The sequence below is a fragment of the Antechinus flavipes genome, chromosome 3 (assembly GCF_016432865.1).
Source record: "Antechinus flavipes isolate AdamAnt ecotype Samford, QLD, Australia chromosome 3, AdamAnt_v2, whole genome shotgun sequence".
Taxonomy (NCBI): Eukaryota; Metazoa; Chordata; class Mammalia; order Dasyuromorphia; family Dasyuridae; genus Antechinus; species Antechinus flavipes.
In genome coordinates, this window is record NC_067400.1 from 305,072,127 (window position 1) to 305,088,887 (window position 16,761).

A 16,761-nucleotide genomic window follows, 5' to 3' on the forward strand; every position below is an offset into this window, starting at 1 on the left:
TGTTTTTGTGAAGATTTTTTGTTTTTGATAATCATAGTCATTGAGAATCAAGCAAGATTGGGTTGCCAAGTAACAAATTCAATTGCATCATCATGATGAACAATTAATCTTGGTCACAAATAGTGTGACTTTGTTGACTAGTATACTTAGTGACTTAGTATAACTAATCAAGTGAATAGAAGCAACTCAATGACCCATTCTGCTATTTGTTATATGATCTAGTCATGGTTAAATTAATGTACAATTTGGATCCTTACTTGACCTTGTTTCAGGAGAAACAGACTTCACAGTTTATGACAAATGTGGAGAATTTTTAGAAGATTCACAGTGAAAGAAAAGAAAATAGAGCAACTTGGAGTGGAAGATAGGGTAAAAAGATAATAAGCAGTCTTCAGTTTCGGTGAAGACAGAACACAGAAAATGGATCAAAAATGAGCACAGATTATTTCATTTGTTAGACAAGGAAGGAGAAAAACACATTTAAGAGTTCCTAATGACCATTAGGAGGGTGATATCTTGGCTCACAACTAAATTGGATTTAAATGAAACAGAGACATGCAAAGTCATCTGTCTTACTCTCTCCTCCAGAATCATCTGAGTCCAGTGGCAAGACATACATCATGATGACTGAAGATGGTCCTGAAAAATCTTAGAGACCAACACTCTCATTTTATAAATTAAAAAGGCTCAGAGAAATTAGGTGACTTCCCAAGATCATTTAGTTAGTAACAGTCACAACATTTCATTACTCATACATAAGGAAAAAGTATATATTTTCAAGAGGGATATAGATCACTAGAACTTTTAAAGTCATTTCAATTCAATATAATTCCTCAAGTATTTATTCAGGTAGCTATGTAACATAAAAGAGAATGACAGGTAGCTGTGTAACATAAAAGAGAATGCTAGGCTGGAGTCAGAAGTAGTGGTTGGTCAGTCATTTATCTCATATCTGATTCTTTGTGAGTTTTCTTAATATAAATACTAGAAGGGCTTTGCCATTTCCTTCTCCAGCTCATTTTACAGATGAGGAAATTAAGGCAAATGGGATTAAGTGACTTGCCCAGGGTCGCACAGCTACAAAGTGTTCGAGACAAGATTTAAAAGCAGGTTTTCCTGCCTTCAAGACCTGGCACTTTCTCCACTGTGTCACCTATATCTACAGTTAAGAACACCTGACTTCAGATCCAGTTCAGACACTTAGTGGACAAGTCAGTTAACCTCTGTCTGCCTCTTTCCTCAACTGTAAAATGAGGATAAGCACCTACCTTGCTTGTTGTGAAGATTAAATGTGATCATATTAGTAATGTCCTGTTCCCTTCAAGATGCAAATAGGAGCTTAATAACTACTTGTTTCCTTCCTTATTCTGGGGCAAGAAATAAGAAAACTTGAATTTAGAGATCAGATCATCTAAATTCTGATGCACTTTTTTTGTTTCGTTTTTCTTTTTTGTTGTCATTATTTTTACAATATTTTTGATTGATGGTCATCTGTCTTCTTGAATACTGACATCAGGTCAGTCTGTTATACTTAGAGATCCATAATTGTTAGAAAGTTTGTCTTTAAACTGCATCAAAGGAGCTTTGAACTGCTTTGCCTAATTCTGGGGATCAGTCCTTCCTGGAGTTCCTCAGTACAAATAAATCTCTTTTCTGCCTCTCAATGCTTTAAATATTTGAGGCTAGTTGTTATGATTCCTCTATTTACATGAATATTGGCATAGAAGCACTCAATAAATTTCCAAATAATTAAAATATTACAGACAGAAAATAATGTCAAGATTGAAAGATGAAATGGATTGGGTTTTCTTATTTCTGGAGAATAAGAAACTGAAAGACAACATGTAGTTTTCAAGGACCTGAGGAATAGCGGCACAAATGCTGATCAGAAAAGCAGCATTACCTGGTGGGTAGAATACTGAATCTCAAGGCAGGACAACCTGGATTGGAATCTTCCCTTCGATATTTGCTAGCTTTGTGATTCTAAGAAAGTCATCTCTCCAAACCTCATTTTCTTTGTCTATCAAATGAGGATAATAATAGCATTTACCTCACAAAGTTGTTGAAAGGATCAAATGAGATAACATATAGAAAGTGTATTACAAATTCTAAACTAGAATTGTGAAAATTATTATCTTATTTGTGGACAAATCTTGAGAAAATAGTTTAGATTGCAGTATCTTGAGGTTGAGATTTAGGGTCATAATTCTAAAATTGTAGAGTAGCTAGGTGAACTATGAATATGCAATTTGAAATCTAAGATTCTTTTAGCTTAGGGTTTCCATTCTATTTAATTTGCTGTTTCATTTATTACTCTGATGCCATTTGCTACTGAAAGTATAATTCAGAATTGGGAGTTTTGAGGGTGAAGGAACTATACTTTTTTATTCCCCTCTTTCTCATTTTCTTTAATTTGAGGGAAAAAATCCTTTAACTAAGAATTGTATATAGGGACATAAAAAGGCCCTACAGCCATGCATTTATAGAGAAGAATTCACAGAAGTAACTGTGAATCAAGGTGATGTTGGTCTCTTACCAAAAAGAAAAATAAACTCTTCTGAACCCACAGGAAATGTGGTGACTGAGGATGAGACAGTGATGCTAGAGAGACCTGCTTCCTTAAAATGTTCCCTGCAGACTCTTCAAGAGATCATGATAGTCACATGGCAGAAACTCATTTATGGAAGACCAGAAAACATGGCAACTTTCAGCCAACAGCATGGAATAGTAATCCAACCAGCTTACAAGGATAAAATAGAAATAACCCATCCAGGACTCAGTGAATCAGCCATCACTTTCTCGAAAACTTCAGTCGAGGATGAGGGATGCTATTTATGCATCTTTAACGTCTTTGGTGTTGGAACAGTCTCAGGAAAAACCTGCCTCAACCTTTATGGTGAGATTTTGTATCTATTCATGCATATCATTGGTAATCTGGGAGATTTTTATGTTTTTTGTTCGTTTATTTGTTTTGCCTGTTGCTTTTTAAATAAACATTTCTTTTTTATGTTTCAAAATTTTTCCCAATATACTTTCCTTTCTTATCTCTCAGAGACTCATGTTATAACAAATAATTTTTTTTAAAGAAAAAAAGAGGAAGAGGGGGAAAATAAGGAAAATTGACCAATACATTGAAAAAGTGGGAGGGGCTCCCTCACCCATGAACCTATCAGTACTGCAAAGAAGTGGGTTGGAGATATCTCTTTGGGATTATGTCTGTGTTTTTTTTTTTTTTTTTTTTTTGTAATTCTGTGCATTTGCTTTTTATTGTTTTATGGGTTTCTTCCATTTCTATTATTGTAGTTGCTGTGGATATTATGTGGTTATATAGACTTTACTTTGCACCAGTTCGAGAAGTTTTTCCATGTTTCATTTTATTCGTTATGTTTGTCTTTTCTTACAGCACACTCAAAAGCCATTTATCTATATGACTTTTTATCTATAACACAAGGCTATATATATGTATGTATATTTATATACTGTTTGTTAAGCTTTTTAATTTCATATATTCAAAATCATCTTTTTTCTTTCCCCCATTCTACTTTTTTTATAAAGCTTTTTATTTTCAAAACATATGCACAGATAATTTGACAACATTGATCCTTACGTAGCCTTGTGTTTCAGAATTTCTCCTTCTTCTACCCACCTCCTTCCCTAGATAGCAAGTAATTCAATATATGCTAAACATGTTAAAATATATGTTAAATCCAAAATGTATAAACATATTTATGCAATTCTCTTCTTGTACAAGAGAAATCAGATCAAAAGAAAAAAAGTAAATGAGTAAGAAAACAAAATACAAGCGAACAACAACAAAAAGAGTGAGAATATTATGTTGTGATTCACATTCAGTTCTTACAATCCTCTCTCTGTATGTAAATGGTTCACTTCATCACAAGATCATCTCATTGCTGGAAAGAGTCAATATGCTTAACATTAAAAAAAAGAAAATTATGTCTTTATAACATGTTTTTCATTCTTTTTCTCTTTTTTGTCTATTTTAAATTTTTATTCTTGGTCCTTATATTTATCTTTTTTTGAGCTCTATATTCATCAGGGAATTAAAACTTCTAAGGTACCTATTTTGAGTTCCCTCTTCTAAAAAATTTATATTATCACTTTATCAAGTTACCTCTACTTTATTCTGTTCTGCAAAATATAAAGAAGATAGAAGTATTTTCTCATGATAAAATTTTTCCAGTATCTCTGATTATGTGGTGCATTTCTACCACCTTACCTTCCTCATGATAATTGTTTAAAGAATTTGATTGAATAGTAATGAAATTCATTTGGAATAATAGGATATTTAAAATAATAAAAGAAATAATTGTTCATTTCTCTTCTCTGGTTTCTGGTGGGTTGAGAACTTATGTTCTTTGTTATTTTAATTTATTTTTCTTTATATTTGAAGGGATTTCTCTCAGTTGCTGTAGAATTTATTATTTGTCATTGGAATCAATAGATTTAAACACTACGTGTTTTAAACTTTACAAGATAAGTATGACTGTTATGTATGCATGTTTCATGAGTTTACATGTGAATTCTTTTAATTGGCATTTTGTTTCTATATTCAAAAGTTCTGAGAAGTTTTCTCATTATTTCTTGCATTATGGTGTTTAGGTTTTTTTTACTTGTCATGTCATTCTTCTTTTTTTTTTTTTCCTGAGGCAATTGGGCTTAAGTGATTTGTCTAGAGTCACACAGCTAGGAAGTGTTAAGTATCTGAGACCCAGATTTGAACTCAGGTCCTCCTGACTTCAGGGCTGGTGTTGTCATGTTATTCTAAAAGACTTATGATCCTTAAGTTGTCTTTATGCACACTATTTTTTTTTAATTTAATTTTTTAGATTATACATGATCATTCATTTTTTAACATGTTTCCATAAGTCATTTGAGGAGAAGAAGATCAGAATAAAAAGGAAAAAACCAAGAGAAAAAACTGCAGAAGAAAAAAAAAGGGTGAAAACAATGTGCTTCAATTTGCATTCAGTCTTTATAGTTCTCTCTTTGGATGCAGACTGCATTTTCTATTCAAAGTTTGTCAGAATTACCTTGGATCATTGAATTTCTGAGAAGAGCTAAGTCTGTCATAGTTAATCATCATACAATCTTGCTGTTGCTGTGTACAATGTTTTCCTGGTTCTGCTTGTTTTACTCAGCATCAGTTCATATAAGTCTCTACAGGCTTTTCTGAAATCAACCTGTTCATCATTTCTTTCTCTTAAAAAAACAAACAAATAAACATTTATAAGCTATACATGTACATTCATTTTAACATTTTTATATGAGTCATGTTGGGATAGAAAAAAAAACAAAAGGGGAAAATTATGAGAAAAAAATAGAAGGGAAAAAAGGGGAGAAATAGCATGCTTCAATTTGCATTCAGCCTCCATAGTTCTCTTTTTGTATGTAGATTGCATTTTCTATCCAAAATTTATTGGAATTGTCTTGGATCACTGAATTGCTGAGAAGACCCTAGTCTGTCATCACTGATCATCACACAGTCTTGTAGTTGCTGTGTATAATGTTCTCCTGATTCTACTCACTTCACTTAGCATCAGTTCATGTTGTCTTTTCAGACGTTTTTGAAATCACCCTTTTCATCATTTTTAATAGAACAATAGTATTCCATTACTTTCATATACCACAAAATATTTGTCCATTCTCCTATTGATGATATCCTTTCATTTTCAAATTCTTTGCCACCACAAATTGAACTGCTACAAATATTTTTGCACATGTGGATCCTTTTCCCTTTTTTATGATCTTTTTGGGATACAGATTCAATAGTGACATGCTGGATCAAAAAGTATGCACATTTTTATTGCCTTTTCAGCATAATTTTAAATTGCTTTCCAGAATGGTTGGATCACTTCAAAATTCCACCAACAATGTATTAGTATTTCAGTTTTCCCACATTCCCTCCAACATTTATCATTACCTTTTCCTACCATCATAGCCAATCTGATAGGTGTGAGGTGGTACCTCAGAACTGTTTTAATTTATACACACTATTTTTAAGACATAGCATTTTGCTTGTGTAAAGATCAGTGTTTTTTTTTTTTTTTAAGAATTGTTGCTTTTCTGTTTCTTGTCTTCAAAATTGTTCTTTTCTTCTACATATTTGTATTCGCAATCCATTGTTTTCTTTGGAAAGTCTCATCCCTGTGGGTTCAGGATGGTCTTTTTATTCTTTTTTTCCCACTGTACAAGCCATAAAATCTTCTTTCACATTTCTTGTTTCTCTCTTGAAACATTTGACATAATACTGGTATGGTTCCATGCTTTTTGTAAAGTCATAGCTTCCTTTCCTCATCAGATATTGATTCCTTTCCATTTGTTTTAAAATATTGATTCAGAGATGTTGGGATTCATTTAGATATTCTGGAGACTATCAGCTTTTAATATCTTCCCTGATGAATTAACTCTTTGTGCTTAAAGTTTTAAGTGGAATTTCCTTTATCCAGAGATCTTCAGTAATTTGTCTTTTTCCCCATTGTAGTCTCTTATTTTTTATTTTCTAACTTTTTCTTATTTGATAATTGGTACCCTGATGGCTGGACCTCAAAGTTATCTTTCTCCCATTCTATAGGCTCATCATTAAATGCTTGTTAGATATTTTGAATTCAGTGTCTTATAAATGTCTCAAAGTAAACATATTCAAAACAGAACTCATTCTATTTACTCTGGAGACTTGATCTCTTCTACATTTCTTTATTACTATATAGGTCTTTACCATTCTCCATTCACCCATTCTCACCATTCATAAGCTCACACCCATCCCTGATTTCTCACTCTCTCATTCATTCCACATATCCAGTTAGTTGCCAGAAGATAGATCTTAATACCTTCATAAATGCTCTTATACTTTTCCCCTTCTCTCTACTCATATAGTTACTACCCTGGTTCAGACCCTCAGCATTTCTTTCTGGGTTATTGTAAATGCCTTCTAAGTGGTTTTTCTTCCTTAAGTCTCTCCCCAATCTAATCCATCTTTTTAAAAAATATTTTTCCCAGTTACATGTAAAATATTTTTCACATTTGTTTTTAAAACTTTGAGCTGTATATTCTTTCCCTTCCTCTCCACCTCACCCCCCCATTAAGAAGATACATGTGAAATTATGCAAAACACTTAGATAAAAGTTATGCTATGAAATAAAATATAGATCATCTTCTGACAAGAGCAATCAAGATAAAAAAAAAAAAAAGAATATCCCTCAATCTGTATTCAGACACAATTAGTTCTTTCTCTAGGCATGGATAGCATTTTTCATCCTTCAGAGTTGTCATGGATTATTGTCTTGCTGATTTTACCTAAGTCATTCAAAGATGATTATCCCAGAATATTACCCAGAATTAATACTTTATAATAGCTTGCTTGAGATCATGAAGGATTATCCTAAGAGTATCTGCTCATCACTTTCTATAAAAGGGTATAACATCATAATCACTTCGCAATTTATTGAGTCATTCCCCAATTGATGGTATCATCTCAATTTCCAATTCTTTGTCCTGAGAAGAGAGCTACTATAAATATTTTTGTATATATAGGTTTCTTTCCTTTAAAAAAAAATCTTTTGGGATTAATGTATAATCGTGGTATTGTTAAATAAAAGGTTATACAAAATTTTATAGCCCTTTGGGAACAGTTCATATCTTTTGATCATATATCAATTTGGGTATTTTTTTTTCTTTTTTTATAAATTTGGCTCAGTTCCCCATATATAAGAAATGGGACCTTCATCAGAGAAACTTGATGCAAAGTTCTTTTCCCACTTACAATTACTAATTGTATTCCCCTCCAATTATTCTATTCTCCCTTTCTCTTTTCACCTTGTCCCTCCTCAAAAGTGTTTTTCTATTGACCATCCCTTCTCCAAATAGGCCTTCTTTTCTATTACTTTCCCCCCTTCCCATATCCCTTTTTCCTCCTAAAACAGATTTCTATACTCATATTGAGTTTGTTTGTTATTTCCTCTTTGAGCCAGATCTGATGGGAGTAGGTTCACTTGCTTCCTTTCCCTTCCTCCCTACCTCCTCCACTGTAAAAGTTCTTTTATCGCAGATAATTTAAGCCATTCCAACTCTCTTTTTCCTTTTTTCCCATTACATTCCTCTCTTACCACTTAATTTTATTTATTATATATTATTCCTTTATATTCAACTCATATCTGTGCCCTCTGTCTTTATATGTTCCTTCTAACTGTCATAATAATGAGAAAGTTCTTATGAGTTAAAAAGTATCATCCTAAAATATAGCAATGTAAAAAGATAAACCTTATTAAATTCTTTATGATATCCCTTTCCTGATTCCCTCCTTATACTTCTCTTGTATTTGAAAAACAAACTTTCTATTCGGCTCTAGTCTCTTCATTATGAATGCTTGAAAGTCCTCTATTTTATTGAATTTCTACCTTTTCCCCTGAAGGAATTCACTCAGTTTTGCTGGGTAGTTGATTTTTGATTGTAATCCTAGTTCCACTACTCTTTTGAGTATCCTAAGCTCTTCAGTCCTTTAATATAGAAGATGCTAAATTTTATGTTATTCTGACTGTGGCTCCACTATGTTTGAATTGCTTCTTTCTGGATGTTTGTGATATTTTTTCATTAACTAAGGAGTTCCAGAATTTGACTATAATATTCCTGGGAGTTTTTTTGAAAGGAGAGTTCTTATGAGAACTCCAGGAAATGACTGGTGAATTCTTTCAATTTCTATATTATCCTTTAGTTCTAGAATATCAGGCCAGTTTTCCTTGATCATTTCTTGAAAGATTATTACTAGACTTTTTTTTTGGATCATGACCTTTGGTTAGAGCAATAATTTTTAACTTGTCTCTCTTAGATCTACTGTCCAGATCAGGTCTGTTTTTGCAATGAGACATTTCATATTGTTTTCTTTTTTTTTTCCCTCTCATCTTTTGGTTTTGTTTAATTGTTTCATAATTTCTCATAAAGTCCACTTGTTCAATTCTCTTACCAATTTTTCCTCTATCTTTCTTATTTTCAAAATCCCTTTTGAGTTCTTCCATGGCCTGAAACCAATTCTTATTTTTCTTGGAGGATTTGGATGTAGGATCTTTAACTTTCTTATCTTCTTTTGAGTGTGTGTTTTGATCTTGTCACCATGATCTTTTTATGATCAGAATCGTTTTCTGTTGTCTGCTCGTTTTCTCAACCTATTATTTGGCTTTTAACTTTTTCTTAAAGTAAAACTCTGTTTTTAGTATGGAGGGTGTACTATTCTAAGCCTCAATGGCTTTGTGCAGCTATGTTCAGAGATCCTAAGGAACTTGATCACAAGTACTTTTTTCTGCCCTGGAAGTGTGAAGAGTATCTCTGTTCCACTATGATTGTAAGTTCCAGTGTGAAAAACGAGAGTCTTTCATTAGTGCTAGTAAAGAGACTTTCTGTGAGTTGAGGCCTCCTGAAGTTATTCCTGGCTCTTCGTCTTCTTAAGCCATCTTCTGCTAAGCTGCCACATGATTTTTCTGTAACCATGACTCCTCTAACCCTCCTCATCTAAGATATCTAGTAAACTTCAATAGCTCCCTATTACCTCAAGGATCAAATATAACGTCCTTTATATTTATAAAGTTTCAGTTATTGTTGGCATCCTCTTAACAGACCTTTCATGAGATAGCTAAGTGACACAGTAGATAGTGTTGAGCTTGGATTTCATTACTGGCATTATACCCTATTTTTCATGACAGCTGAAAACTGGAAGCAAAGTAGATTAGCAAAATAGTAATTAGCAATTGGGAATAGCTAAACAAATTGTGATACATGAATGCAACAGAATATTACTATACTGTAAAAAAATGATGGGTATGATAGAAATATGGAAAGAACTATGTGAACTAATGCAGAGTGAAGTCACCAAAGTCAAGAATACCATTCACAGAACTAGAACAGTACAAATGGAAAGAACAATTACACACAAAAAACAAAATTATAAAGATTATCAAAATTTAAAAGATCAAGTATGATTTAAATGAAGATATATGAAAAGACTTCTCCAATTCACCTCTTCATGGAGGTGATAGGTTTGTGAGGGTTTCACACTGCGTGGTTTTTGGATTTTTTTTAGCGTATCAATTAGTTGGGATTATGGGGTTTTTTTTTTATTATTATTATTATTTGTCATGCAACATGATCTTCTGGGAAACAGAAAGGGAGAGACACATGGGATATTATGGTAATGGAAGAAACAGAAAATATTAAATAAAACATTTAAAAATATAACAAAGCACTTTATCTCAGATCTCTCATTTTTTTTCATTTCTGGGACTTAAGGTCATTTCTGCAAAGAGATTTTCCAGTTCTATTTTGTCCCCAAAGGGGCCATTTAATCTTTCCTTCACATCCAAAAAAAAAAAAAAAAAAAAAGAAAGAAAGAAAAAGAAAGAAATGTCCTCTTAGATCAGAAGGGAGCAGATCATTCAACTAATGATAATGTTAGTTTTAGGGCAATAGTGATTGCTAAGCAGCCAGGAGCCTAGATTTAGCTATTAGCTCTCATATAGTTTCTGAAGAAGCAAAGGTGATCTTGTCTGTTACTAAGCTTCCTGGGTTCTTATTCAGCAGCAAAGAAGATAGTTTCTAGGAAACTTATGAGATATGAGAAAAGCAGTCATTCAAGCTTCAAATAGTATTTGTCCTTGCAGGTTAAGATTGCAGAAGGTACACAAGCATTTAAAGCACTTTAAAAGCATTTAAAGCACTTTAAAAGCATTTAAAGCACTTTAAAAGCATTTAAAGCACTTTAAAAGCATTTAAAGCACTTTATAACCTAGCTCCTTCTTACCTTTCCAGATTTCTTTCCTTACTCCTCTTCATGCACTCCATGATCTACCTACACTGGTTTTTCTTGTCATTCTTTACATAAGAATGTGGTATAGTGCAGGCTTAAACCTTTTCCATCCTTTTCACTCAAGAAATTTTTACATGACTCTAGGTACCTAGATATATAAAAGAGGTGTATAAATCAAACATTTACTGATAATATATCATAATTTTGTGATGACTACATTCAGTTACAAGACCCCATGTGGGGTCACAAAGCACACAGATACTGAATTCATTTTGATGAAAGTCCATTGTTGGTTTTTGACTCAGTTCAGCCCAAAGTATTCCTCAACTACTAATTCTCTGAAAGTCATCTAAATGTTGTTGTTGTTTTTTTTTTTTTATTATTATTATTATTTGTCATGCAACATGATCTTCTGGGAAACAGAAAGGGAGAGACACATGGGATATTATGGTAATGGAAGAAACAGAAAATATTAAATAAAACATTTAAAAATATAACAAAGCACTTTATCTCAGATCTCTCATTTTTTTTCATTTCTGGGACTTAAGGTCATTTCTGCAAAGAGATTTTCCAGTTCTATTTTGTCCCCAAAGGGGCCATTTAATCTTTCCTTCACATCCAAAAAAAAAAGAAAAGAAAGAAAGAAAAAGAAAGAAATGTCCTCTTAGATCAGAAGGGAGCAGATCATTCAACTAATGATAATGTTAGTTTTAGGGCAATAGTGATTGCTAAGCAGCCAGGAGCCTAGATTTAGCTATTAGCTCTCATATAGTTTCTGAAGAAGCAAAGGTGATCTTGTCTGTTACTAAGCTTCCTGGGTTCTTATTCAGCAGCAAAGAAGATAGTTTCTAGGAAACTTATGAGATATGAGAAAAGCAGTCATTCAAGCTTCAAATAGTATTTGTCCTTGCAGGTTAAGATTGCAGAAGGTACACAACCATTGAATGTTAAATCAGTCATTAATCTGTGTCAGTTTACTAGACCAATTCATCAATTTAGTATGACCTGATGTAGGAGGAAGGTAATGTGGAAAAGTTTCTCATTGTTTGCTGTTGTTCCTGTTCCTTTTCTTTCCAATGCCTCATCTCTCAGTCACTTAGCTGCTTTGTCAAAATGTTGCTTGCTTGGATTTGACCCTTCGATTTCATTTGTTCTGTCACCAACACTGCCTAGAAAGTTAGATGGCATGATGTACATAGAGTCTGAACTTGGAGCCAGGAAGCTTGGAGTTAAGATTCTGCCTCAGATACTTAAGAGCTATGTGATTCTGGGCAAGTTTCTTAGACTCTGTGATTCACTTTCTTCCCCAAATTGAAAATAATAATGACAATTTTTACATACTTCCTACTATATATTACCTCTGCTAAGTGGTTTGTGATTTTTAATCTTAATTTATCCTTACCACAACCTGGGAAATAAGTGCTATCATTATGCTCACTTTACAATATAATTCTAGATATAGATAGATAGATCCATCTTCCTATTTGTCATGCTTGAGATTCTTTACTTTCTGTATAGTGATGTCACTTTTGCTATTTTATCTCTTGGAAACTGCCTATTTATCTGGCTAAATCTTTCACTGGCTTATTTCTCTATGCATTGGCTGACTGTGGTATATTACTTATTTAAGCTTATTGTATTTGCCAGACCCCATTTGCATCCAGGCCCATGTTGACTAATTATCTCTTAATGCCATCCACTTCCTGGTGATGACTCTCTGTAATATATTCAGCTTTTGGCTTCTTGATAGATTTCCACTTACTTTTAGCATCCATTATCCAGGATTGTACTGTGACTTTATATTGCATCAGATATCAATTTCTAAATGATTTTTTAAGTTCTCCATAATCTAGCCATGTCCTATCCATCGAACATAATTTCCCACTATTCCTTATCATTGCCTGCTCCCAAAATACAAACTGAGCATAACACCATGATGACTCCTGCCTCTTGAACCCCTTCTTGTGAGTACCTTATTTCTTACTTTCTACCTACCTGGATCCTAGCCATATTTCAAGTCTTTGTGACATTCAAACAAGATCAATATAAAATCTTCTGCTTAAAGCACTTTAAAAGCATTTAAAGCACTTTATAACCTAGCTCCTTCTTACCTTTCCAGATTTCTTTCCTTACTCCTCTTCATGCACTCCATGATCTACCTACACTGGTTTTTCTTGTCATTCTTTACATAAGAATGTGGTATAGTGTAGGCTTAAACCTTTTCCATCCTTTTCACTCAAGAAATTTTTACGTGACTCTAGGTACCTAGATATATAAAAGAGGTGTATAAATCAAACATTTACTGATAATATATCATAATTTTGTGATGACTACATTCAGTTACAAGACCCCATGTGGGGTCACAAAGCACACAGATACTGAATTCATTTTGATGAAAGTCCATTGTTGGTTTTTGACTCAGTTCAGCCCAAAGTATTCCTCAACTACTAATTCTCTGAAAGTCATCTAAATGTTGTTGGTTTTTTTTTTTTTTTGGTACTGTGTGGTAAGTTCCAATGATTTTCTGGGAGAGGAGGGTAGAGAACAGAATGGCTGGGATATAGTGGAAATAATGAATTCAAGTTAGTTGTCCACTGACAATCTGAGTGAGTGGGTCTTGATTTTCTTATTTGGAAAATGTGAGGTTGGATTAGGTCCCTTCCAGCTATACACCTATAATATCATCTACCTGATAAGGTTATGAGAATAAAATGAACTAACAAACAAAAAACATTTTTTATACTTTGGAACACTTTATAATTTCCCTATGAACCTATATATTTTGGAAATCATTTCTTATACTTTTTTTTAAAACCTTTATAGTGCTGGGCACTTAGATGCTAAATCCGTTTTGATTGAAGTCCATTATTGGTTTTTGTCTCAGTACAGCCTAAAGTATTCCTTAACTACCAATTCTCTGAAAACCACCTAAATGTCACCTGCTCTGCCACTGCACGTCCACCTCCAGTGATCTCCTGGAAGGTGGGGCTAGAGGTGCAGAATAGCACCGAGCGCACCATATATCCAAATGGTACCACTTCAGAAACTAGCATCCTTTACTTCAAAGACCCTGAGAAGCAAGTGGGGAAAAAGATACTCTGTATAGTGAAGCACATGGAGAACAAGACGGAATATGTTGTGATCCCGAGCAAAAATGGCACAGGTAAAAATGTTCATGCAGGTATTTGTTTGACACAAAGTCAGTGTCATTCTTTGTCTCTTTCTTCATAGAAAAATGGAAAATGGATCCCCCAGGAAAACAAAGAGATAGGTAACAACATGAGGGAGTATGGGAAGATACTTTGCAGATTTGCAGATGTATTATGCGGTTATATGTGAGTATTGTCCTTGATACTACCAACAACCTATTGGTGTTGTTGTTCATTCATTTCAGTCATGTTTTACTCGTTGTAACCCCATTTGAGATTTTCTTGACAAAAATACTGCAATGATTTGCAATTTCCTTCTCCAGTTCATTTTACAAATGGGCAAATTGAAGTAAACAGGGTGAAGTTGTTAAGATTGGGAAGGGGACCCCAAATGTTTGGGGTTACAGACTGGTGTTGCCAAGTGTCTCAAAAGAATTTCCAGGCTTGAACCCATTTCCTAGTCAAGGGGCAAAGTTGTAACACCGATTGCAGATTCCAGAAGAGATAAGCAAACTGTTAAGAGTGAGAAGACACTTTTATCCAATTTTCTATCACTGACATGCTAATTCTATGGCCCTGAGGTAGGGTCAGGGCTAGGGAATAATCTCCAGAATTTGGTTCTCACTGACAACAGATTATCACTATTGTCTCAGGATTTGGTCTTTAAGACTATCTTGAGTGCAGAAGTTATCTGACAGTCAGCAATGAAATGAGAAGTTGTCAATTCAAAATCAAATAGATTGTTCTTAGTTTGGGAGTGTGGGAAGTCCCTGAGGCAGACTCCAAAGTCAGAAGATTTAGGATTACTGACTTATTGTTAGAACAGAAGACCTCCTAAAATCAGGGGATCTCAAAATCATTGCTGTCTCCCATAGAAGCTATATTATATCAAAGTGACTCGTCAAGAGTCACGGAATCATCTAATGCCTATTAGTACTTAACAAAGGTTCACATGACTTTTTTGTAATAGTGTCTCAAGGGGAAATATGATGCTACTTTTCAAGTGTATACAAATTATATGCAAAATAAATGCAAAATAATTTGAAGGGGGAAGCATTAGCAACTGATATATCATGAAAACTCATACTGACAATGATACTTGAGCTGAACTTTCAAGGGAATTTATGATTCTAAGAGAAAAGGAAGTTGTTTCTCTGGCCTACATTCTATTTATAGCCTTCTCATATACATTGCTGGTTCTAGGGTTATACAAGAGAAGGACATTTATTTTGACCTGTTTCACTCCATTTTGCACTCTGTGAGTAGTTAGGCCAAATAGATCATGTATCTAGCCCCAGTACTAATGATGTACCCTGAAGGGGCATATAGATCTTTCTCCAGGGAAAATAGCACAGGGTACTCTTCTAAAATTGTCCAGGATTTCTCCACAGGAGAGGAGATAAATAACCAAAACCCAGGTTTCAGAGAGCCCTCTTTAGACATTCTGACTGTCCCCCCTAAAGGATCAACAAGTACTTCTCTTTCTTAGTCCCTGGGAAGTCCCTAGGACTAAAATACAGGATTTCTAACATTTCAAACTGACCTCCCCTCTCTTTTCTCCCTCCTACATCATCATCATCAGCTCATTTGTATCTTTATGTGAATACATAATTTCCTGTTTTGTTTCAACTCTAAAACTTGAAACAAGATTTTCATAGAACCTCCCTTCATTCATAGGCAAGCATAGGACTGAAAAGGATTGTTCACTCAGGGAGGCCTTGAGCCTTAACTTAATTAGAAATGGATAAGTAGAAAAAATTTTTGCCATGATTCATTCGAGGGCAAAGTACAACTTTGCCACTTTAATCACTTCAGTTAAATACAGTATTTTGTTTTCTAGTAAGATCATGGAAAAGTATCTTCATCATACCAAAGTCCTAGAATTGTATTTTGTCCTCAAGAGATTTAAAATTTGAAATAGAAATAAACCTCCAAAATGTATCTATGTTTAAAGAAAACAATTTTTGAGTTAGAGAACAAAGCATGTGCTGAGGAAGAAAATGTTCTCAGTAAAATTAAAGCCTTGTTTTTATACCTTTCTCCATATTTTGTTTGAATATCTGATTCTTGTTCATTTTATTCTCCCTACTGCCCCTTCCCCATCCTCTGCAGGCCATAATTTTTCAGTGCCCATATTTGTGGGTATTCTTGTTCCTGTAGTGATCCTGCTGACCTTGATTGTTATCTTACTGTACTGGAAATATCGACGCCAGAGTAGAGGTGAGTTGGGGGTGGAAGGGTGGGATTGTAGAAAAAGGAGACTGAAAAAAAAGTAGAACCGAGTTGTTTTCTTAAACTGTGAATAAACATGCTCTTATTCAAGAGATGGCAAAGTTTTATTTTGCTGGGTTCAACCTCAGACAGTATGTGTCTATATCTTATTGCCTCTGTAATAGCATAATTTATTAGGTAAAGCACTTCATTGGGAATCATTGGATTTGGACTCAAATTCTGCCTTTTCTACTTCCTACCTGTGTGACTTTAGGAAAGCTTCTTAACCTCTCAGTGCCTCAATTTTTTCACCAGTAAAATGAGGATATTGTACTAAATGACCCACTGTGGACTCTCCTATTCTAAAATCTATGATCCTGTTGTCATCTTATGTCACTTTTTATTTGTGGATGTCAGTTTTCTCAACTAAAATAGGAAGAAAGATTAAATGGTGTTAAACTTTAAATCCTCTGTTGCTCACCAAACATGATTTTCTTTTGTTCACTAAGCATTAGGCAAACACACATGTACTTGACCTTCAAGACCTGTTCCCCTTTTCACTAACAATATTTCAGGCCAAGATTTACATTC

The 16,761-nt window shown here is 33.9% G+C and overlaps 1 protein-coding gene across 7 annotated transcripts in view; it reads left to right on the top strand.

Moving 5' to 3' along the window:
* Nucleotides 1-16,761, top strand: part of CD200 (CD200 molecule) — a 42,551-nt gene that overhangs the window by 7,028 nt on the left and 18,762 nt on the right. For 4 of the 7 annotated variants that reach the window (XM_051985281.1, XM_051985287.1, XM_051985284.1 and 1 more), the window contains exons 3-5: nt 2,570-2,896; nt 13,695-13,973; nt 16,072-16,179. In XM_051985281.1, coding sequence (XP_051841241.1) covers nt 2,570-2,896; nt 13,695-13,973; nt 16,072-16,179 — 714 coding nt within the window. Of the gene's footprint in view, nt 1-588; nt 701-2,569; nt 2,897-13,694; nt 13,974-16,071; nt 16,180-16,761 lie in introns of all 7 variants that reach the window. The other 3 variants (XM_051985282.1, XM_051985283.1, XM_051985288.1) reach the window with 2 other exon arrangements.